Source organism: Hippocampus bargibanti, linkage group LG10, assembly GCF_051943395.1.
Source record: "Hippocampus bargibanti isolate YZ-2025 linkage group LG10, ASM5194339v1, whole genome shotgun sequence".
Classification (NCBI taxonomy): Eukaryota; Metazoa; Chordata; class Actinopteri; order Syngnathiformes; family Syngnathidae; genus Hippocampus; species Hippocampus bargibanti.
In genome coordinates this window covers 3,944,909-3,969,682 of record NC_142743.1, presented here as the reverse complement: position 1 = coordinate 3,969,682, position 24,774 = coordinate 3,944,909, and the positions used below count along the sequence as shown (strand labels likewise).

General features: G+C 44.9%; 1 protein-coding gene across 1 annotated transcript; it reads right to left on the bottom strand.

Annotated features, from left to right (window-relative positions):
* Positions 1 to 145: 145 nt before the first annotated feature.
* LOC148892168 (hexokinase-1) lies at positions 146 to 23,575 on the bottom strand. Its single transcript, XM_089005561.1, has 17 exons — positions 23,297 to 23,575; positions 21,564 to 21,726; positions 15,504 to 15,652; positions 13,406 to 13,525; positions 11,259 to 11,354; positions 11,086 to 11,185; positions 8,640 to 8,823; positions 8,409 to 8,564; positions 5,678 to 5,911; positions 5,116 to 5,569; positions 4,923 to 5,042; positions 4,733 to 4,828; positions 3,690 to 3,789; positions 3,423 to 3,606; positions 3,198 to 3,353; positions 2,563 to 2,796; positions 146 to 1,744 (listed from the first exon to the last, which is right to left on the bottom strand). Exons 1-17 carry the CDS (start codon positions 23,357 to 23,359, stop codon positions 1,591 to 1,593), a joined length of 2,763 nt encoding a protein of 920 aa, XP_088861687.1. The 5' UTR covers positions 23,360 to 23,575; the 3' UTR covers positions 146 to 1,590.
* Positions 23,576 to 24,774: the final 1,199 nt, after the last annotated feature.

Sequence of the window (24,774 nt, the reverse complement as noted above, 5' to 3'; positions counted from 1 at the left end):
AAGTGACCTTGAGAGTTTTGAAAGGTGCTTATAAATGAAATGTATTATTATTATTATTATTAAATGTTGAGATTCAAACCATTGTTGTCAACGGTGGGGGGGAAGGTTTGTTTACCCCGACGGTTTCGAGCGGCTTTTGGAAAGAGACGTCAGACTTTTTGTTCCACCACAAAATAGAATTTAATCATCAAGTGTTGTCATCTTCTTCAGCGTGAAACAAAAAGGCATCGCATTCTCGTTGCTTTCCCATTTTGGTCTGCATGCGGTCTCCACACAACTTTTCGACACTGGGAAGCATACAGGTCGGATACACACCCGATATACACGACAAAGCAGCAGCAGCAGTAGTAGAAGTAGTAATAGTACTCATAGTTGTAGTACTCCACCTCTCCCGGTCAGACTTTGATGCAGGATTCATCACAACAATGAAGCATAGTAGTTCACAAACAAATTCTAAGCTACGGCTAACATTTGCTGCCCGCCACACGGACACGTGACCGACGCGGACAAGATGCACACCAGCAGTCAAAAGGGCAGACATTAGCATTAGCAAGTCTCGAGCTAACCAGTCGCAAGTCAATTTACAAGTACAGTACAGTCAAAGCTGGGTTTTCCACCATAATCCGTTCCAGAAATCTGTTTGAAAACAGATTTGTTCGAAAACCAAAGTAGCACTTCCCATGATAAACAATTTTTTAATCCGTTCCAAGCCTTTAAAAAAAAATGTAAGCAGTTTTTAACTATTTTGCAGCATTTGCGGAGAGCTCAGCCAAACACGTCTGCTTCTTCGTAAAAAAAAAAAAAGTAATTAGATGTATACCAACCGCAGACAATTTCCTGTTTCATTTTGTGCATGCTTGTTTTCAAAGCTTCTCCTCGCGTTTTATTGACATACACAGACAATATATATTTCATATAAAGTCAAACCTCAGTTTTCATCTATAATCCGTTCCAGAAACCTATTCAAAAACCGATTTGTTCAAAACCTAAAAAAAAAAGCACTTCCGATTATAATTAATGTTAAAAAAAAAAATCTGTTCCAAATCCAGAAAAGCACTTTCAAAATAGTTTTGCAGCAATCTCAGCCAAACATGTGTGTGTGTCTTTGTAAAAAAAAAAATGGAATTCAACAATATTAATGCGTCGGTCACAATGACACGCGACGCAAGGAAGTGACGTATAAGGAAGTGGAGGGGAGTCGAGTGGTGCATTCAGGTGCACTCAGTTTGGTCGAGAACCCATTTTCGGTTGTAAACCGAGGCATGAAAAAAACATTTTTGGTCAAGAACCGAGATGGTCAAAAACCCAAGTTTGACTGTAACGTTGGCGATGGAAGTGGCCTGAGGTCTATAAATAGTTCTCTTTTTGCCTCCGTATAAAAATAACATTGACAAATATCAGACACAAATTTGGACGACAACGAGCTACCGAGGACAGCGGACAAACACAAGAAAGCCACTGGTGCCGAGCAATAAATATGCAGAGCCTGTGGTTCCGGGGCGGTGATCATGTGATGGGTGGGCCTGTGACGGGCTGAGGCGTTTAGGGTGACGGGACGACGAGTTCCTTTCGTACATCTCCGGTAGGGCTTCAATGATGTTGCTGAGCTTCCTGCTCCCTCTGACGGCAGCCGACCGCCGTGATGAGCGCGGCCCCCTTCCCGCTGCCATCTTCGGACAGAAGGAAAGTGACGTGGCATTTGGGCGAGAGCTCTTTCACCGTTTGCTGGAAGATCCGCGAAAAACTGCCAAGGAAAGGAAAGGGGATGAGGGTAACTGTTGTTGGGGGGGGGGGGGGGGGGATGGCGGGGCAGTTAGGAGACTGAACTCCCTCCCAGCCCTGCCCCCCCTGCCCCTTCCCACTGCCACACTCAGCGAACTCTGAGTACACGTTAAACGCTGTATCATCTTGAACTCTATTTTTTTTTCATTCTTTTTCTACAAGACCTCACTTCAACCTTTTTTGTTTTTGCATTACTACACTACGTCACTTTACATACGACACTACCTCACTTTACATTCAGAAATTACATGTATGGTCTGTTGTCATTTGTCTAAATTTTTTAGCCACATAAGTGGCTTGCACGCTGGGTCTGAGAGGACAGTGATTTCATCTGTGCTGTATGTCATGCATATTAGCATATTTGACAATAAAGCTGACTTTGACTTTGTTTGCGTTTTGTTTTTAGAAAATGTTGTCTTCCAAAGCTAAGGTTTTATCCCGATTCTGCCTGAAAGGTACTCATACGGAATTTGGGCGCTGATCAGCAAAACCGGGAGGGTTTGTAAATCGAGAATGTTCGCCAATCTTTGACCTGGAATTTTGCCCTTATGTACGAAACAGAAAGTCCAAGATGGCGGATAGATGAGACCTCCCGTACTATGTGGCGAAGACGGGAAATTCCTGGCTTGGTAGTCATTATTAACACAAGACTGAAGATGGCTGACCAAGCAGGAAGAAGCATCTAAACACAAAGCCCGCCTGCATGTGAGCCAAACAGCGGAATTTGTGCGGGTGTGAAAAAAAATGTCAACTGTGGTACAGCAACAAAATTTGCCTTACTGTGGGTGCAGCTTGTAGAGAGTTCCGTCCACGCCCACGGTCACATTTAGGTGCTCCAGTCCGCGGTTCTCGCGGATCTTGTCCACCACTGCCGCCATGCCGGCCCCACAGATCTGGGCGGCGCGGTGGGACACCGTCCCGCAAACCTCCTTGACGATAATACTGTCGTCGCAGGTGCTGTCCAGCCCCAGTTGCTGCAGGATTGCCCTGACCTGAAGCAGGGCCAGACGGTCGCTGTGGAAGGGGTTCAGGGGCCATGTGTCAATAGCTTGCCAACAGCGGTAGAGTCAGACCTACAGTCAGGTACGTCCGCCCAGATCAAACCATCTGTGGCTACAGTGATGTATGAAATTTTAAGGACTTAGACCACGTCAAGCCAAAATAAAAACATTGTAGAGCCAAAGAAAGAGGTGAGACCAAATCAAGACTAAGACTTTGAGCAGTCCAGACCAAGTCAAGACCAATGAGGTGAGAATAAAACCACGAGAAGCCGAGACCCTCAAGACCCCGGACTTTGCGGACCTTGTACAGAGTCAAGACCAAGAACTGCTGTGCATGCTCTCGTCCCGACAATCAATCCCAAGTCGGCGATTTCTGGAATTCGAAAGTCTTGCAAACTTTGACAAGTGACTCACCTCTCGATCTGAGATAGGAACTTTGTCTCAAAGATGCCTCTCGTCTTTAACGTTTCCGAGATTTGCCCCCGGAAAAGGAATCCACGTTTGGTGAGATCAATCAAAATCTGCCTGACAATCTCTCCCAGGTACATGCCGCTGCACATCTTCTCGTATCTGAAGAGGAAAATCTGTGAAGAATCGTTGACTTGAAAGTGCTTGGAACTACCCAAAAGTGGTCCGAACCTTTGTTTGCCTTCGTTGAGCGAGTTCTCATCCACCGCCTGGTCGTACTGGGTTCGGATGTCGTCCAGGCAACCGTTGTCTCCAAACGCTCCCCACTCCATGTTGACGCACATCCGACCTCCGTTCCCATCTACAATTTCGACGTTTCTCATCTCTTCCATATAACAAGCATTGCTCCCTGTCCCTGGTGGCAGGAAACCAAAAAACAAGACCTGGTCATGGTCAAATGCTTTCTACTGTCCTCGAAAAGGTAGATGGAAGACGTACCTGCAATCAGGCCCACCTCGCAGGTGGGTTCCTCATAGGCGCAGGTCATCATAGTACCCACGGTGTCGTTGACGATCGCCACTACATCCAGTTCAAATTCCTGAGACAGGAGAAAGATGCAGGTCAATGACAGCGATTCCACGCGTATTTGCGGCTGGACAACACAACACCGCCGATCAATACAGTCTTTGAGGATTATTCAATGGATCTACCCTAACTAATCCCAACACTAACCCAAACAAACCCTAACCCTAACTAACCTTAGCTCTAACTAACATTAACCCTAACACTAACTAACCCTAACTAACGCTAACACTAACCCCAACATTAACCCTAACACTAACCCCAACCCGAATTAACCCCAACCCTTACCCTAACCTTAGCTCTAACTAACCCCAACACTAACCCTAACGCTAACACTAACACAAAGCCCAACACTAACCCTAACACTAACCTTAACTAACCCACACCGTTACCCTAACACTAACCCTAACCCCTAACTAACATTAACCCTAACACTAATACTAACCCCAACCCTAACCCCTAAACCTAACTAATCCTAACCCTAAACCCTTACCCTAACTAACCCTAACACTTACCGTAACCCTAACCCTCATTGAAGCCGAAAAGAACACAGTTCAAGTTGGCACCCCACACCGGGCACAATGCACCAAATGCCCCTTTGGGGGTCCTGTCTCATCGCAGTCCATGTGGGAAGAAAGACCCCTGCGCCGCAGACTCGTACATCAGGTGGTATGTCAGTGTTGGCGCATGCTAGCATAACAGTAGCCGCAATCAACGCTGCCCTAGCCAATGAATACTTCCTGGTTCATCCGTCTGAAATGGTCAAAGTCCTTCCTATTCAACGATGACCAACGATGACATCAGTTAACAGAGTGTCTAAGTCGAGACCACATGAATTCTGGCAGTGAAAAAGCGCAAATGTGTTTCAAGGACAGGCCCGGCGACCAGGCTGCAGAGCCTCTTTCAGGCCACTGACACTGGCCTTGAGCTCTGTATATTTTGTTCCCCCATTGAATGACCTCTTTCCTCTTGATGGCCTCCCTCAGAAGCTCCACGACATTTTCGCCCTCGCAGTCGCTGGCCTTGAAGCCTTTGGTCCAAGTCACCAGAATTCCCTGCCAAACGCAAAACATGTTTAGCTCTTGGCAAAAGACCATTACTCGGAATGGTTTGGGCTCACTTGAGCTCAGAGTCTGGAGACCAACTCACCGCATCCAAGCTGGTCTGATGGCAAGGGAAAGAGAAGGTGAAGCCCAGCGGCAAACGAGCGCTCTTCATCCCCATGTAGTCCAGGAAGTCCGATATGCAGTGCACGATGTGGTCAAAGAGCTGTAGAATTGGGGGCTACAAAGTGAGAACTCTTGCAGAACTCTTCCGGAACAATTCAGGATGGATGCATTACCTCCTCTCCCGTCCCCTGCATGACCTCGATGGGAATGGCGTAGATTTTGTTGTGCATCTCCACAGACCGCCTCTTCCCGCTGCGAATCTTGACCAGAAGCACTCGGAAGTTTGTCCCGCCGAGGTCCAGAGCGAGGAAGTCTCCGTTTTCTGTTCCGTCCGGCGTACTTCGGACGAACGTGGGCAGCATTTTGACCGTTGCCTCTTGATGCGTATCCTTCTTGAGGCCTCTTTCAATCTCCACCCGCATGCGTTTCTTCACTTCTAGCAGCTGAGCTTTGCCCAACCGGAACTCGGCAAGGGTCTGCTGGATCTGCCGAGCCTGCTCCGTCAGGCGGTATGCCACCGCCGTCACCATGGCAGCCCCCTTGCTGCTACCGCTCTCCGACAGCAAAAACCGCACGTCCGAGTCCGGCACCAGGCGGCGCACCATCTTGTGCAGGCGGCGGGCGTACCTGGTCACAAAAACCAAACCCAACACAGTCTTTGTTTTTGGTCTGGCCTCTCTGGAAGGCCTCAAACGAGACCGTGGCGGAGGGTTTGGAGTCCGCCCCCGCGCTTACTGAGGGTGCATCTTGTAGAGGGAGCCGTCGATGCCCACGGTGGTGCGAAGGCGAGCCACACCCCTGTTCTCTTTCAGACGAGAGAGGATCCCCCCCAGGGTGGCGGCAATCAGGTTGGCCGAGCGGAAGGACACGATGGCGCACACGTGCTGCACGGCCAGGCAGTCTTCGTCGGAAGGCTCCACCCCCAGCCTTGTTAGGATTTCCATGCACTTCTTCAGACCTTCTTTCGTCCTGGCGGAGGTGGGGTTGGGAGTTATATTAGCATAATTTAGCATATAATAATAATAATAATACATTTCATTTCTAAGCGCCTTTTAAAGCTCTCAAGGTCACTTTACAGTCACAGGATTTTTCTGTGGGTGAGCAGCGGCAGCCACACGCGCCAGCGTTCACTTAACCCGGAATAACTCAAATAGATAGATAGTTAGCTAGCTAGCTGATGGCTAATAGCCAGCTAGATAGCTAGTCAGCTAGATAGCTAGCCAGCCATCCAATAGATAGCCAGCTAGATAGCCAGATAGCTAATAGATAGCAAATCGCCTCTTCCTACTCAGGAAGAGGTCGTTTGAGGTTCAGGGGTCACTCCTCAAGACTTTCTATGACTCTGTGGTCGCTTCAGCCATCCACTATGGAATTGTCGCTGGACTCTCTGGAGGAGGTGGGCAACAGACGGACGCTTGCTAAACTAAAAGCTACGATGGACAGCCCCTCCCTTGGCCGGGCGCGGGTCACCGGGGCCCCTCCCTGGAGCCAGGCCTGGAGATGGGGCTCGTTGGCGAGCACCTGGTGGCCGGGCCTACACTCATGGGGCCCGGTCGGGCTCAGCCCGAAGAGGAAACATGGGTCCCCCTTCTCAAGGGCTCACCACCCATGGGACGGGCCAGAGGGGTCGGGTGCATCGTGAGCTAGGCGGCAGCCAAAGGCGGGGACCCGCGCGGTCCGACCCTCGACTGCAGAAGCTAGCTCTTGGGACGTGGAACGTCCCCTCTCTTACAGGGAAGGAGCCCGAGCTGGTGCACGAGGTCGAAAAGTTCCGACTAGATATAGTTGAGCTTGCCTCCACACAAAGCCAGGGTTCCAGTACCAGCCCTCTCGAGAGGGCTGGTACTGGAACTCGCTTCCACTCTGGAGTTGCCCACGGTGAGAGGCGTAGAGCAGGTGTCGGCATACTTATTGCCCCGCGGCTCGCCGCCTGTACGTTGGGATTCACCCCGGTAGACGAAAGGGTTTCTTCCCTCCGCCTTCGGGTGCGGGGACGGGTTCTGACTGTTGTCTGTGCATATGCACCAAACGGCAGTTCAGTGTATCCATCCTTTTTGGAGACCTTAGGGCAGTGGTCTCAAACTCGCGGCCCGCGGGCCAACTGCGGCCCCCGAAAGAATATTTTGCGGCCCGCCTTGATATGAAAGATTAATGTTAGTGCGGCCCGCAAGATTGATATGAATGAAATTTGTGTGTGGAGCTGACCAAGTAGGCAAGAGAAGCCATGTTTAAGACAGTTCATGTTCAATATTTTCTTTATGTGAAGAAAGTTAAAGGTTAAAGAACTCAAATACAGACATTTGAAACTTTATTAAAATAATTAGTTTTCCTGTGGTTTTTTTTTCAGTCGTCTGTATCTGCCTTATGATCATTATAATTATTTTATTTATTTATGACTGGTTCATTTATTTTTTATTCATTTTTCCATTTAATTCGTTTTTTGTGTGTTCAAAATAATGATTTTGCCCTCACCCAGACTCTGCCTCCAGCGGCCCTCGAGTCAATTGAGTTTGAGACCCCTGCTTTAGGGGGTGTGCTGGAGAGCACTCCCCCTGGGGACCCCTTGTTCTGCAGGGCGATTTCAACGATCATGTGGGCAATGACAGTGAGACCTGGAGGGGCGTGATTGGCAGGAACGGCCCTCCGATCAGAACAGGAGTGGTATTTTGTTATTGGACTTCTGTGCTCGACACGGATTGTCTATAACAAACACTTTATTCAAACATAAGGGTATCCATATGTGCACGTGGCACCAGGACACCCTTGGTCGCAGTTCGATGATTGACTTTATAGTTGTATCATCGGATTTGCGGCTTCATGTTTTGGACACTCGAGTGAAGAGAAGGGCGGAGCTGTCAACTGATCACCACCTGGTGGTGAGTAGGCTCCGTTGGTGGGGAAGATGCCAGTCCTACCTGGCAGACCCAAACGTGTTGTGAGGGTTTGTTGGGAACGTCTGGCGTAATCCCGTGTCAGAAGGAGTTTCAACTCCCACCTCCGGCAGAACTTTACACATGTTCCTGTGCTGAGGCGGGCAATCAGAGTTGTGGCGGTAAGGTGGTTGGTGCCTGTCATGGCGGAAACCCCCGTACTCGCTGGTGGACACCAGTAGTAAGGGATGCCGTAAAGCTGAAGGAGTCCTATCGGGCCTATATGGCCTGTGGGACCCCTGATACAGCTGACAGGTATTGATTAGCCAAGCGGAATGCAGCCTCTGTGGTCGCCGAGGCAAAAACACGGGCATGAGGAGTTCGGTGAGGACATGGAAGCTTGCCAACAGCGGTAGAGTCATTTTTCTGATAGTAAAAATGTGTGTGTCCACTCCAGTGCATACAATTCAAAATAAATACAGGTAACATCAGTTACGACCAGGTTCCGTTCCGACAAAACGGTCGTAAGTCAAACGGTTGTAAGTCGAAATCCATCGCGCGGTATGTTTTATCCCACGGAACGACAAGCCACTCACTTTTCAATCGCTGAAACGTGCTTGGTCTCAATCTTCCCTCTTGTCAGGAGCTCCGGTGTGATGCGTCCTTCAAACAACAGACCTTCTTTGGCCATCTTGACCAGAATGAGTCGCACCAGCTCCCCCATGTACATGCCGCTGGCCATCTTCTCAAAACTGAGAGGAAAGAAAACAACGTCAACCAATAAGGAAGCATGGAAACGTCCGCCAAAGAGTCCAAGAGACGCTCACAGTTGCTTTCCAGGGTTGATGGACCCCCTGTCGATCTCGCGGTCAAACTCGGTGCGCAGGTCCTCCAATGAGCCATCGTCCCCGAAGGCTCCCCACTCGGTGTTGATGCACATTCGACCCTCGTCGCCCTCCACCTGGTCGATGTGGCGCATTTCTTCCATGTAGCAGGCGTTGGTTCCTGTTCCTGTTGCCGGGCAGAGTTGGGAGGGGGGGCTCAGTCGGGCTACGGAACTATCAACAAACTAGCTAAGCCGCCTAACAGCAAGCCGACTAACTGACATTTAGCGAATTAGTTCGCCTTCTGAGTGCTAATAGCTAACTGACTGCAGTTTATGACCATGGTTACGTTACTGAATTTATGAGTGGAAGTTTTTGGGGGAGGAGAATGTCAAATTGATAAAAATTTAATGAGAATTAGCAACGACTAACAACAAACTAGCTAAGCCGTCTAACAGCAACCTAGCCAACTGACATTTAGCGAATTAGTTCGCCTTCTGAGTGCTAATAGCTAACTGACTTTGAGTTTATTACCGTGATTATGTTATTGAATTTGTGAGTGGAAGTTTTTTGGGGAGGGGTGTCAAATTGATTTTAAAAAATGTATGCTAATTAGCAACAGCTGACAACAAACTAGCTAAACTTTAACGGCAATGTAGCTAACTGACGTACAGCAAATTAGTCCGCCTTATGTCTACTAACAGCTAACTGACTTTACAGTTTCTTACCACGGTTACGTTACTGAATTTGTGAGTGCAATTTTTTGGGACAAGAGGGGGTGTCAAATTGATGAAAAATGTATGAGCATTCACAACAGCTAACAATGAACTAGCTAAATGCTAACGGCAAGGTAGCTAACTGACATTTGGTGAATTACAGTAAAGTCTCGTTATATCGATATCGGTTATATCGATGGTACTGCTTATTACGATACTATTTCTATGAACGCAAGGAGAAAATTTACATGCCGCATCGGATATATCGATAGTCCGGTTATATCGATATTTTTTCCTACTCCCAAGAATATCGATATAACAAGACTTTACTGTAGTTCCCCTTCTGTCCGCTAATAGCTAACTGACTCTGCAGCTTCTTACCACGGTTACGTTACAGAATTTGTAAATGGAAGTTTTCGGTCATGATCTGGTTGGCGACCAACGGGTGGCGCTGTTGGCGCCGCCTGCACCTGCACAGGTGCTGGTCGTCCCGATCAGTGGCAGTCAAAAGGACTCCCGGCACGACCATTCGGCGTCGGGTCATTGTATGCAATTGTTTACATTGTATGCATTGTGTATGCATTGAATGCTGTGCATGTGTTTGTTTCATCTTGGCAGACTTTTACTCTTGGTTTTTCTTTTGATACTTTGTATTTTTCCGTTCAAATGATTTTAACGTTTTAGATTTTGTTCCTGTTGACTTTATTTTAATACAATTTCTCAAATACAACCTAGTGCTCCCTCCTGTCTGCTTTTTGGGATCGACAACGGCCATCACCACCTTGCAAACCGTGACATTTTCTTTAGAGGTGGGACGATGTCAAATTGATAAAAATTTAATAAGAATTAGCAACAGCTAACAAGGACCTAAGTAAGCCGGACAATTAACAGCAAGCTAGCGAACTGACTGACTGAATTAGTTTGCTGCCAACAACAAACTAGCTAAGCCAGCTAACAGAAAGCTAGCTAAATGACATTTAGCAAATTTGGGTCGCCTTCTGTCCGCTAATAGCTAACTGACTTTGCCGTTTATTACCACGGTTACGTTACTGAATTTGTGAATGGAAGTTTTTTTTTTTTTTTTTTTGGGGGGGGGGGGGGGGGGGTGTCAAATTGATAAAAATTTAATGAGAATTGGCAACGGCAAACAGGGACCTAAGTAAGCCGGACAATTAACAGCAAGCTAGCGAACTGACTGACTGAATTAGTTTGCTGGGAACAACAAACTAGCTAAGCCAGCTAACAGAAAGCTAGCTAAATGACATTTAGCAAATTTGGGTCGCCTTCTGTCCGCTAATAGCTAACTGACTTTGCCGTTTATTACCACGGTTACGTTACTGAATTTGTGAGTGGAAGTTTTTTGGGGTGAGAGGGGGTGTCAAATTGATTTAAAACATGTATGAGAATTAGCAACAGCTTACAACGAACTAGCTAAATGCTAATGGCAAGGTAGCTAACCGACACTTAGTGAATAACAATGAATGAGCTAAGACGGCTAACAGCAAGCTAGCGAAGTGACTCAATTAGTTTGCTGGCAACAACAAACTAGCTAAGCCGCCTAACAGAAAGCTAGCGAAATGACATTGAGCGAATTTCGGGAGTGGAAGTTTTTTGGGGGGAGAGCGAACTGACTGACTGAATTAGTTTGCTGGCAAGCCTTCTGCCCGTTCCCCCCATGTCACTGACGATCATGCAACACCCGTGTTGTTGTTGTTCTGGCAAGCCCGACGTACCGATGATGATGCCCACTTCGCAGCGCTGATCGTCAAAGCCGCACGTCATCATGGTTCCCACTGTATCGTTGACCACCGCCATGATGTCGGCCTCGTAGTCCTGGTCAAGCAGTTTAGCTTCAAGACAAAATTTCTTTCCGTTTTTTGTCGTTTTTAGGCCGAGTGGAACCTACCCCCCGTTTCTTGATGGCCTTGTTGAGGAGTTTGACCACGTCCATTCCTTCCACACCACTGGCCTTGAACTTCTTGGTCCACGTCACTAAGACGGCCTGCAAAAACCCACCGGTTGAATCAGTTTGGCGGCTTTGACGCTGGTCAATGGTTTGGCTTCCTTGTCTTCTTGCCGCCATTTTATTCTTGGTTTTGAGCACATTGAGCTCAGAATAAGAAATTCCGTAATTCTATTGATTTATAATAATAATAATAATAATAATAATAATAATAATACATTTCATTTCTAAGCGCCTTTCAAAACTCTCAAGGTCACTTCACAGTCACAGGATAAGTTTTTCTGTGGGTGAGCAGGGGCAGCCACACACGCCAGCGTTCACTCAACCTGGAATAACTCAAATATATAGAATGCGAGCCAGCTAAGAGCTAGCTAGTTAGATAGCCATATAGCTAATAGCTAGTCAGCTAAATAGCTATCCAGGGAGCCATTCCAATAGATAGCTAGCTAATAGATAGCTAGCTAGATAGCCATCCAGACAGACAGATAGCTAATAGATAATAAATAGCAAATAGCTAGCTAGCTAGGCGTTCAGCGTTAACTCAACCCGGAATAACTCGAATAGATAGAAAGCGAGCCAGCTAACTAATAGCTAAATATTTAGATAGCTAATAGCCAGTCAGCTAGATAGCTATCATCGGAGCCAGAAGGATAATAGATAGCTAGCTAGCTATCCAGACAGACAGATAGCTAATAGATAATAAATAGCAAATAGATAGCAAATAGCTAGCTAGTCGTTCAGCGTTCACTCAACCCGGAATAACTCAAATAGACAGAAAGCGAGCCAGCTAGCTAATAGCTAGCTAGCTAATAGATAGCTAGCTAGATAGCCAGCCAGCTAATAGTATCTAATTCAATAATTCAATGTAAATTTCTCCACTGTGAGACTAATAAAGGCATATCCAATCCAATCCAATCCAATCCAATCCAATAAAGTGACCTTGAGAGTTTTGAAAGGCGCTTATAAATGACATTTTTTATTATTATGCGAAATGAGGCCACACGTTTCAAGTGACCTAATGAGGCTTGCGATGAAATTGCTTTTCTTTGGCAAATACCGTATTTTCCGGTGTATAAGGGGCAACCAAAGTGTGCTAGGCGAAAATAAACACTGTACATAGCGTCAAAGTATATATAAAGCAGGTACAAAAACTTAAAAAAAGTCTTAAGACTGAGCTGTACAAGTGGAAACCAATGTTTCAGGCAAAAAGAACCATATATACTGCAAAAAAATAAAATATAGACTTTAGGTATGAGAATATACGCAACCTTGTTTATTCAACAAAAGGAACAAGCATCTGAAGGTAGCCGCAGTACCGCTTTTGGCCATGAGGGGCGCTTTCCTTCATTCATTTCAATGGAATCACAACCAGTAAATGTACCGCCTTTGTCGGCCAGAGGGTCCCGCCCATTCATTTCAATGGCCAGAGCACTTTCCCATTCATTTCTATGGAGGCGCAACCAGTAGGTGCAGTACCCCATTTGCCCGCCGGTGGGCGCTCCGCCATTTACAGAATTTCAAAGCGTAGGCCATTTCCCTATTCAGTTGACTAGAGCGCAGTACCGCCTTTGACCGCCACGGGCGCGCTGCCTCATTCATTTCAATGGGCAGACCACTTTCCGGTTCATTTCTATGGAGGCGCGACCGGGGACTGCAGTACCGCCTTTGGCTGCCAGAGGGCCCTCCTCCATTCATTTCAATGGCCAGACAACTTTCCCATTCATTAGTACCGCCCTTGGCGGACGGTGGCGCGCTCCCTCGTTAATTTCAATGCGCAGGTTATTCTCCCATTCATTTCTATGACTTTGCAGTACCGCCTATGGCCGCCGGGTTGCGCCATCCCCCAGTCATTCCAACAGCTAGGTCACTTTCCTATTCGTTTTTTTGGAGGCGCGACCAGGGACTGCAGTACCGCCTTTGGCCAGGCCATTTCTCCATTCATTCACCTTCATTGGGGGTGCACCTTATACTCTGGTGCAATTTATACACCGGAAAATACGGTCATTTGGGTCAAATCTAACCTTCTTTGAGTTTTTCCTTGTGTTTTTTCCCTCCCACACCGTTTTAGAAGCGTATTGAGGCACGCTTACCTCATCCAGTTTGCTTTGGGCGCAGGGAAAAGAGAAGGTGAATCCGACGGGAAGCTTTTTGTCCTTAATCTTTTGTTTCTCCATGAAGTCACCCAGACATTCGGCCACGTGGTCAAAAAGCTGCGGACGCAACAAAGAGGGGAGGGACACTGAAACGCAAGTCACGCTCGCTTTGCTTTGGAAACAGTCCGTCGGTCTTGTCAACACAACTTCAGAGGGCAGACAGACAGACAGACAGAAAGACAGGCAGGTGGCGAATGTTTACGGTTACAATCCGCGACCCGAGCGCTCTGCTGCGTGTGAAATAAACGCTATTCCTCGTCTATCATGTTAAGTTGATACCTCAGCTTCCGAACGCTTTAGCTCATGAACTTTTCACCTCAAGAACATTAAATTCGCAAGCATATATTCTTGGCTGACTAAATAGTTTTCGGCGGACGAATGAAACCACACGGCGCCACGGTGGCTGGCGGACTAGTTTTCCACACCCCCTTTGAGTGCAGACGTGGTTTGTTATCGAGTGGAGTACTTTTGCTTGAATGGGACCCCACCACAGGCTAGTGTTAAGCCGAAGAGGACATAAAAGAAAATGACGGTCGAGGAGAAGAAGGAGATCATCAAAAACCACCAACGAGGTGTGCGTTGGTGCATCCCAGTATGCTAAGTCGACCATTGCTACATGTGGCTAAGGGTGTTTCTGTGTTGTCTAAGGCAGTGATTTTCAACCACTGTTCCGCGGCACACATGTGTGCCGTGAGAGATCGTCAGGTGTGCTGTGAGAAACTATCCAATGCCCCTTTTTCAAATTTACAATTTTACAAGGATTTATTAATCATTTTCTGCCAATATTATGTCATTGTCCTGTGCTGAAAAGACTGGGAGGGTAATTTAATATTTGTCCGTGTGGCAACACGTCACCTCTTTCCTGCGACATGGTTCGTGGTGTGCCGCAAAAAAAATCCAATGTAAAAAAACGTGCCCTGGTTCAAAAAAGGTTGAAAAACACTGGTCTAAGTTCAACTTCAAGTCATCAACTACCATCACAATGGTAAATAAAACGACTTGATTATACAGTACATGTACATTATAGTACAGTACAGTATACATATTATACATAAAATAAGGTATATTTTGTGTAGTTTAAAAGACAACCGACGTCTCCGGACTAGTTGTGACCATAATTTGTAAAATGGCTTCAAATGACTTCTACTGAGCGTATTTTAATAAGATTCCACCGCATATAGCTATATTTTACGTTTTAAGACTCGCTCTGAATATTCAGGAAGTCTTGTTTTTGACTTGGTGACGAGTCTGTACGTGACGTCATGAAAGGACCGCCCCTCACCGTAAAAAAGACGCATTGTAGCGTCCTTCCATCACGTCATTGTATTTTGCTGTACATGTTTGGTCTGAGAACCGTGTTGCACCCAAAAGCCACCAGAAGATTGAGTCGCCATTTTGTGCCTCTTTTTTTTTGGGTGAGAGATTTTCCCCCAATGTTCGCCTCAAAATGGCACATATAATTATTTAATCGATTGCAAACATGTATGCTTTCCTATTCAGAACTATTTGAATCATATTCATAACTGGATGTGTAACAAGAAAGCATATTCTCCGAATCTGAAGCCATTGTTTGGATTCTCCAGCAAAGCAAGATGTCTTGGCGGGACTTTCTGAAAATGCCCAATTCGCAGCTCAATTTTTTGCAGATTTTGGACACTAAGTCATTGTTATTAGTGTTTTGCATTTGACTAAAAATATCATATCGTTTTGGGTATTTTAGATGCAATCAAACGTTTTTCTGATGTCGGTTAAAAAACAAAAAAGTGACGTCGGTTGTCCTTTAAGGCTTATTTATTCAAAAATTCTGTTTTAAGGGGACCTGGGAACAGATTATTCTCGTTTTAATGGTTTCTTATGAGAAATAAATGTGTGTGGAAGATGAACTTTTGACCTTACACACACTTTCTCAGAAGCAATTAAGTTCGTGAGCTGAGGCATCACTGTTCGTCTCGGGCGCGGCTGTTGCTTCCCCAAAGTGCCTCTGAGAGAGGGCAGGGGGAGGGGGGGCATTCTGCAAATTAAATTAGGTGCGTACCTGAGTCCCGCTCCCGTGAATGATGTCATCGGGGGTATCGTAGACCTGGCTCTCCATTTGCACCGGTTGCTTTTTATCTTGGGTCACCTTGACTCGCAGGATGCGAAAATTGGATCCCCCAAGATCCAGGGCAATGAAATCGCCCTTTTCTGTCCAAACGGAAAAACACATTCCAAACTTCTTAATTTCGCCCTTTGGTGGCGCATCGTCATCAAAATATCGGACCGTATTTGTAACTGGTTGAAACTTGATTTCACATAATACAACACAATACATCTTGATTTATAAAGCGCTTTAACAACAGCTGAAGCTGGAACAAATATTAATGATCATTATTATTAACGCTAGCTAGCTCGCTAGCTCGATCACTAGCTCACTTGCTAGCTCGATCACTAGCTAGCTAGCAGCTCGATCGCGAGTTCGCTTGTTAGCTAGCTCGATCGCTAGTGAGCTCGCTTTCTAGCTACTTCGATCGGGAGGTTGTCAAGGAAGCAATGATGTTAATTGCTAAAACTATACTTAAAGACGAGAAGTATGGAACCGATGTACTCTCCACTCTCTCCGATGTTCAACTCGGCGCAACTACAATGGTAAGAAGAGTTTCGGCGATGTCTGGGAACTGGAACTAGGCAGACCAGCTCGACCGGGATCTGGCGAGATGCAGGTGGTTTAGCATCCAGTGTGACGAGTCGGTGGACAGTAGCAGTACGGCGCAGCTGATGGTCTTCATCCGGATGGTGTTTTGATGATTTCTCCACCAAAAAAGAACTTCTGACAATACTACCCCTGAAGACAACTACGAGGGGAGTTGACATCTATAACGCGGTCAAGGAGTTTTTGGTGGAGAAAAAGGTGCCGCTGGAAAAGCTAGTTAGTATCAATGACTACAGATGGGGCTCCTGCAATGGTCGGTCGACACACAGGATTCATCGCTCTCTGTAAAGGTGACTCAAACTTCCCAAACTTTCTGCATTACCACTGCATTATTCACCAGCAGGCCTTGTGTGCAAAAGTGATCGGCTTTGAGCACGTAATGACTCCCGTCGTAAAGATCATTAACAGCATCCGCTCCAAAGCTAAACAGCACAGAACATTCAAGGAACTTTTGGAGGAGCTGTCAGCTGAATATGGTGACCTGCTACTACACATAGAAATACGATGGCTCAGCAGGGGACGGATTTTGCCTTGTTTTTTGTCACTTTTGGGTGAAATCAAAGAGTTCATGCAGTCCAGAGGTGAGGACACCTCGCTGCTGGAGGACACTGAGTGGACACTTGATCTTGCATTTTTGACAGACATTACTGGGAAACTGAATAGTTTGAACTGTGAGCTGCAAGGCAAAGGTAAAACCATTACTGATATGATTAGTGCTTTAAATGCATTTAAAGCTAAGATAAACATTTTCTCTGTGCACTTACAGAGAAAAAAGGCGCTGCACTTTCCCTCTGTGCAGATGATGCTGAAAGACAATGCTTCTGCATCTGAGGCCTTTGACAAAGTTGCAGAAAAGTACTCTCAGGTCATAAACAGAGTTGGGCAAGAGTTTGAGAACAGGTTTTGTGACCTCGATCAGCTTGAGCCATGTGTGTCGTTCATTTCTAATCCTTTCATGAACGTGGACATATCATGTATTGCTGAACAGTTCAGTGCAATGTTCAGCCTGGATGCTGAACAGCTAGAGATGGAAATTGTAACACTGCAAAATGACCTCCCCCTCAAAGCCCATCAGACTGCACCAACTTTTTGGTGCTTTATTGACACAGAAAAGTACAGTGGTGTATGCACAGCAGCTATGAAGGTTGCAAGCCTGTTTGGTTCAACTTATCTTTGTGAATCAGCCTTTCCTGACATGAATTTCATCAAGAACAAACACAGAACACGGCTCACTGATGCACATCTACAAGACTCACTCAGAGTTGCAGTGTCAAGTTCCACACCAGAGTACAACACACTGGTGAAAAGCATGCAATGCCAGGCTTCCCACTAACTGACAAAGAAACAGATAACAGATTTGGTGTCCAGTTCAAAGTGTGATATAAATTATTTAAAAATCTGACTGTTAATTTTTTACTTCGTGTATTTTTGTATTTAATTGATTCATAGAAACACTGGATATGATGTTTTCATCCAAAGTGCTATGGACTTTGCATGCCAGGGGCGTCCTTCCCAAAGTGCATGATTTGTCAAAAAATGTAAGTGGTTAGTTAAAATGAAAACTTTTTCTTTTCCTACAAAAGTGATCATTTGAAAAAGTTTTGCTTAAAGAAAATATAAAATAAAGTGTTGCATATTGATTTTAATCTCTTTATATATTTATTGTGAGAAATCATTTAACATGATCAGTTTCTTCACATAGAGAAATATCACTAATTATTAATAATAACATAGATTTGAAGGTAAATTGAACAAATTGGCTATTTCTGGCAATTTATTTAAGTATGTATCAAACTGGTAGCCCTTCGCATTAATAATTCCCAAGAAGTAGCTCTTGGTTTCAAAAAGGTTGGTGACCCCGGTAAGGGCGGTCTCTGCTGTAGCGCCTTATAATGGGGTGCGCCTTATGCATGGAAAACCTTTTGTAAATGTGATTCATTGAACATGTGATTCATTGAAGGCGCACCTTATAGTCCGGTGCGCCTTCTACACCGAAAAATAAGGAACGTTGTGATGAAATAAATATATATTGAAATCAAACTGAGGTTGTGACCTCTGGGCCGCTTTGTGTTCGAACGCAGCGAAGGTGCAGAATCACGTTTGCGATAGCCGGCGTCCCATCCGCTGGCGGGAATGTGCTGATAAGCCGACATCTATTGTTCTTTGCCCGGTTGGAAAAGCGTGCCGGTCGCCTCAACTTCTGACCTCTCCACCACCCGCCTTCAAGTCCTCTGGTCTGTCGTATTCTGCCCACGCCACGAGAAATGAAATTTGGGAGCGCTCATGGTTGTTGAGTTGACGGGTGCGCGGTACGCGCGTGAGAAAATATGGCGTCGGCTGACGATATCAGCACAGACCGCTAGTGAAAATGGTGCTAAGGAGTCTCTCCAACGTCCCGCTTTTGCTACTCCAGAATGACAGTCACCTGTCGCCATTTTGTGTCTTTTCCAAATACAGGTAATATCCGACTTACGACCAGCTTGATTTACGACCACCCGGACTTACGACCACCTGGACTTATGACAATGTCCTACAGACCCTTATTTTTAAAATGTGAATTCTACGCCTGGCACCGCAATGCGCGAGCAGGCCAGCAATGTGTACGACAATTTTAGCCGGCCAGCCAGCCGGCAGTGACGTGCAGTCAGGGGAGGCAGGTGAGGCTGTGCCTCAGTCATCATGGAAATATCAAATGACAAAATAAATTAAACAGTTATATTTATTTAGTGATTTGTACTTTAACGCTCTTTTCCATTTAACTTCACCATTTTTGGATTTTTTTTCAAAATCGCTGAATTTTCACATTTACCGTTCAAATACTAAGTGGAGACGAGTGGTGAGGCAGCAGCCGGCTGAGCCTCACCATGGATTGCGCAATCACTATGCTAACTGTGCTGGCTTGCTCTGCAGTGAGACCGCATTGCTGTCCTTCTGCATATCGCTATTAAAGTGTTCAAACACGTTTACTATATGAACTACATTTCTACAGTTTAGCTGGTGTATATAATGTACAGTCACTGTACATTATAAACACTTTACCACAGTATTTATTTTATTTTTATCAAAACTGTGTGCATAGGTGAGGCACACAGTTCTCCTGCCTCATGACAGGGGGCGCTGGTGATTAGAGATTCTTCTTGCGACTCCTCAGCTGCAGAATAATAGAATTAGTGACAGCAAGCTACAGTAAACAGTTAGCAAGTTAAGTGCCACCATCCAGTCATTTTTTCGTGTTGCTTGGCCTTATTTTCAGAATGGTGGATTACATATCAAAATTGAAAGAATTTTCTAAACTGGACGTTCAATCGAAGCAGGAGATGATAATTAAAGGAAGACCAACACCGGACTGTATAGCTCACAAACGGTGAGGGATGAATGTAAATCTCCTGGACAGATTTTTGGCCAAGAAGGATCTCATTGAAACTATTCCTGAAGCGACAAAGTTGCTCCAGCTCGTGCTCACTTTCCCAGCACCTACAGCATCAGTGGAGCGGTCATTCTCACCACAAAAGACTGAAAACATACAGTCGGAACAGGACTGATCAAGGACGACTTTCTTTACTGGCAGTGATCTCATTGAGACAGAGAGACTTGGACTTCATTTATAAGTAAAGGTAACATGATTATAACGTTTTCTTTCATTCTTTCATTCATCGTTTTCTTTCATTCTTTTTTTCTATGCTACAGTTTGTATACAGTATATAAAGAATACTGACACGACTTTTTAAACAAAAAAACACATTAACTGTTGCCAATCAAAAGGTGAATAAGCTACTCTGTGGAGTTCATGTTTGTAAATCTGACTGTGATGACGTCAGTGCCTCACCAGCCATGAACCTCACCGCACGTCACTGCCAGCCAGCATCACACTTTCGCACAGCAATCGACCGTGTGATGGCACCAGGGGGGGAGTTTGCGAGTCATTTAGCCTCCGAGTCTCTATTCAACACTTTGAATGGATTTCGATTTACGACCATTTTGACTTACGACCGCTTGGTCGGAACGGAACTCGGTCGTAAGTGGGATGTTACCTCTACTTGTAGGCATAAAACCAGCACCCAACATTTCTGTTACCCTTTTATAATAATAATAATAATAATAATAATAATACATTTCATTTATAAGCACCATTCAAAACTCTCATGGTCACTTTTCAGTCACAGGATAAGTTTTTATCTGGGTGAGCAGCGGCAGCCAGATGCGCCAGCGTTCACTCAACCCAGAAGTAACTCAAATCATTCATTTCTTTCATAACTTTGCTGCTGTGAAATGTAAATTTCTCCACTGCGAGACTAATAAAGGCAAATCCAATCCAATCCAATCCAATCCAATCCAAATACATAGAAAGCTAGCTAGCTAATAGATAGCTAACACAATAGATAGCTAGCTAGACAGCTAGCCAGCCAGCCAGACCGCTATAATCAATTTGGATCCCAAATCTGTCGTATCCATATCTCCCCAAAATGGAAGGTGGCCATTAACTTTCTACTATCTTTGTGACTGCTTTATTTCCTGTAGATGATCACTGGCCATGTTAAGCGCTTTGTTCCAGCTTCAGCTGTTGTTAAAGCACTATATAAATCAATATGGATTGTATTGGATTGTATTTTAAAGGAAAACGGAACAAGGAAGTGTCCGTAAAATAATGTTTGGGTGTTATCATTACAATCAACGTATCCTCTGTTTGAAATGACATCGCCCAAATAGAGCAATATATCGTTTGGTCAAAAAATTGGTCGATCAGAAAGTGTACAATGGGTCCTTCCTGGTCGTTTGACATTATGTTGCTAGGTAGACAGCTAGAGATCTAGCTGTCTACCTATCTAGCTATTTGTTATCTATTAGCTAGCTGGCTATTTAGCTAGCTATATATTTGCTATCTATACACTATCTATAAGCTAGCTAGCTATCTATTAGTGATCACTTAGCCAGCTAGCTAACTTTCTATCTATTTGAGTTATTCGGGGTTGAGTGAAACTTTTCGCCTTACACACACTTTCTGGTAACCAATTAAGTTCGTGAGCTGAACTGTACGTAAGCCACTGTATATAAAATAGTATACGCGATTCACTGTACGTTGGCACATGTGACTGCCGCTGCTCACCCACAGAAAAACTGATACTGTGACTGTAAATTTACCTTGAGAGTTTTTAAAGGCGGTTAGAAATTAAATGTATTATTATTATTGTTTGAAAAAAAAGGATGGACGAAAAAAACATCTCCAAGATCAAGACACAAAATCGAACAGGAAGTCAACCATTTTGGATTTGAAGCTACAGATTCCATGGTGTATACTTGGGATTTTTTCCCAATTAATATCAATATGCTAATGATTTATGGGGGCCATGCGGGGGGGACCTTGGGTCTGATTCAAAATGGACCGGCAATTAATTTTTTTCATGCTACCTGAACCGTCAGGGATGGACCTGACAAAGGTGGGCAGCATCTTAACCGTGGCGGTGGGATTGGTGCCGTGGCCGAGGCCGGCCTCCATTTCACGGCGGAAGCGATTCAGGATGTCCTTGAGAGTCTCATCCGAGAGCCGCATGGAATACAGGTACTTGTCGATCTGGAAGGGGGCGGGTACAAAAACAAAATGGAGTACAGGTACTTGTCGATCTAGGGGTTAAAAACAAAATGGCCACTTGCCACCTGTGACAATATGGGTGGAACATGGACACAAAAAGCGCACAAAAACCTGGGCAAACTTCAAAACAACGTTCAATTTCCTTTTTTTTCTACGGTGGTAGAGTTGCCATCTTGAAAGAAAAAGGTCAGATTGAAAATTCTTACTCGGCAATGATTTGTGCCGTGGGGGGTGGGGGGGGGGTTAAAATAAGGCCCCCTCTGAGGCATGAATAGAGGGCCTTTGCAATTGAATGAAAAGCCAAATATATTCCAACAAGGATAGATCTATACAAAAAAAAAACATCTATTGGAGTTATTCCGGGTTGAGTGAACGCTGAAAGCTATTTGCTATCTATTTGCTACTTATTATTTATGAGCTATCTGTTGTCTGTCTGTCTGGCAATCTAGCTAGCTATCTATTAGGTGTCTGGCTCGCTGGATAGCTATCTAGCTGACTAGCTGTTAGTTATATGGCTATCTATCTAGCTGGCTCTCTTTCTATTTGAGTTATTCCGGGTTAAGTCAACGCTGCCGCTGCTCACCTACGGAAAAACTTATCCTGTGACTATAAAGTGACCTTGAGAGTTTTGAAAGGCGCTTATAAATGAAATGTATTATTATTATTATTATAATTATTATACAAGTTATTTCCAATAGCACATTTATTATACATAAAATAAGGCATATTTTGTGGGTTTATTTAGTCGAAAAGTATGTTTGATGGGGACCTGAGAATGGATTATTCTGGTTTCTTATGGGAAATAAATGTTTGGAAGACAAACTTTTCACCTTACACACACTTTCTGGTAACCAATTAAGTTCGTGAGCTGAACTGTACGTAAGCCACTGTATGTAAAATAGTATACATGCTGGCGCATGTGGCTGCCGCTGCTCACTCGCAGAAAAAATATGTGACTGTAAAGTGTCCTTGAGAGTTTTGAAAGGCGCTTATAAATGAAATGTATTATTATTATTATTATTATTATTATTATAGAAAAAGGGGGTTATATGATTTATTGATTTTGTTATTGGGGGGGGGGGGTTGTCTTGTATTTTGATCCAAACATGGCCTTCTCTTTTGACGACTCGCTTTCCGCGCACGTGCATCCGCTGCACTGTGACACCCCCCTCTGCACCACATTATTTTAACTTGTACAAGGCCCTCCCCTCGACCCCCCATCCACGTCGCCGGTCTGTCACTAGCACAGCAGCGGCTAGCGGCCGGCGGCTAATTTGTACAAGGTCACATCTCTGGGAGGCTTCGGAATCCGGAAGTCTCGCTCCGGTGTTAGCCGGAGCGAACCATCGCGGAGGGTGAATGAGGGGGGGCCTCCGCGTCAAGGACATGCCGCTAACCTCCCTCCATCTCCTATGTCGCAGCCGCTAGCGCGTCCATCCTCCGCTCCCCCCCCACACACACACATCACCTACACCCCGTATCCTAAGTAACATAGCCGCCGTACGAGTCGCGTTTTACACCCACGCCTCCCTCAACTTCGAGTCGTTTGTACCTTTTTGAGTTGATCATCCTTCAACTCGGTGAAGTAGTAGGCCAGGAGCTGAGCCGCGATCATCCTGCCTGCCTTCCTTCTTGCTTGGGGGGGTTGGGAGGGTCGTCAAGAAGTAACTGCGTGGCCGCCCGCCCGCTAGTTTGCTAGCTTGCTTCCTTGCGGTTCTTGTGTCTTGCCGTCTTTTGCTTCCAACTGGTGGGCGAGGCCGGCAGGGAAAAGGGGAAGCGAGAGCGGAGGCGGCGGTCGTGCCGGCGAGTCTGCGACCGAGGCAGGGTGGGAGGGGAGTGTGGGGGTGTGGGAGGGGTTTTAGTGCCCCCCCCCCCCAACACCATCTCCACCCCACCCCCGACGAGCAACCGCTCGACAGTTGAATGGTTCTCGCGCCGCCGTGCCCTGCCCCCATTTGTCCGCCCCGATTGGCACAGCGAGAAAGTGCAAAGCCAAACTGGGGGTTGGAAAAATACACGTTTTTCGTTTGGCTCGAGGAAAAAAAATGTTTTCTGTTTTTTTTGTATGTGTGGCTCGTTTATTTTCATTTTTTTGTTCTTGGAGCAACATGGTGAATAAATTGCAGAAATTGACTTTTTAAAAATATATATTTTTGTATTCTAGAATAGGGCTGGACTTTTCTAGAAAAGTTTATTTTTCTGGTAAAAAAAATCTGCAAAATATTCACCTGTGATATTTTTAAATATAAATGTATGGTGAAATTTTCTAGAATAGGAAAAAACAGTTTTAGAATATGTATTTTTTAAATATTCTCAAATGTCTTTTTTCAGAAAAAAGAAACACACCTTTTTTAAAATGTACTTTTGTATTCGAGAATAGGGCCGTACTTTTCGAGAAAAGTAGATTTTTCTGAAAAAAAATCTGCAAAATTTTCCCTTTTGATATTTTTAAATATAAATGTGTGGTGAAATATTAGAGTAATCTTTTCTTTCCTTCGATTTTTTTAAAATAATTGTTGGGAAAATAGCCACAATTTTGTTTCCTCTTCAATTTTTACAGATGTATGATTTTTTTTTCAAGTACAAAGAATTTTCTTCGATTTTCTAAACAGGTGGATGGATTGACTATTTTATTTTTCTGAACGTTTTTTTCCAAAGGCCAAAATAAGTTTTTAAATTAATAAAAATACATCTACAAATACTCACATTTCTATATGTTCTTGTTTTCCTTCAAGAAGATTAGGGAAAAAAACAGTTTTAGAATATATATCGTTTTTAATACATTCTAAAATGTCTTTTTCAGCTAGCTGGCTAGCTATCTAGCCGGCTAGCTATTAGCTATCGATTGGCTAGCTAGATAGCTTTCTATCTATTTGAGTTACTTCCGGGTTGCGTGAACGCTAGCACGTGCGGCTGCCGCTGCTCACCCACAGAAAAACGTATCCTGTGACTGCAAAGTGACCTTGAGAGTTTTGAAAGGCGCTTAGAATTATTATTATTATTATTATTATTATTATTATTATTATTATT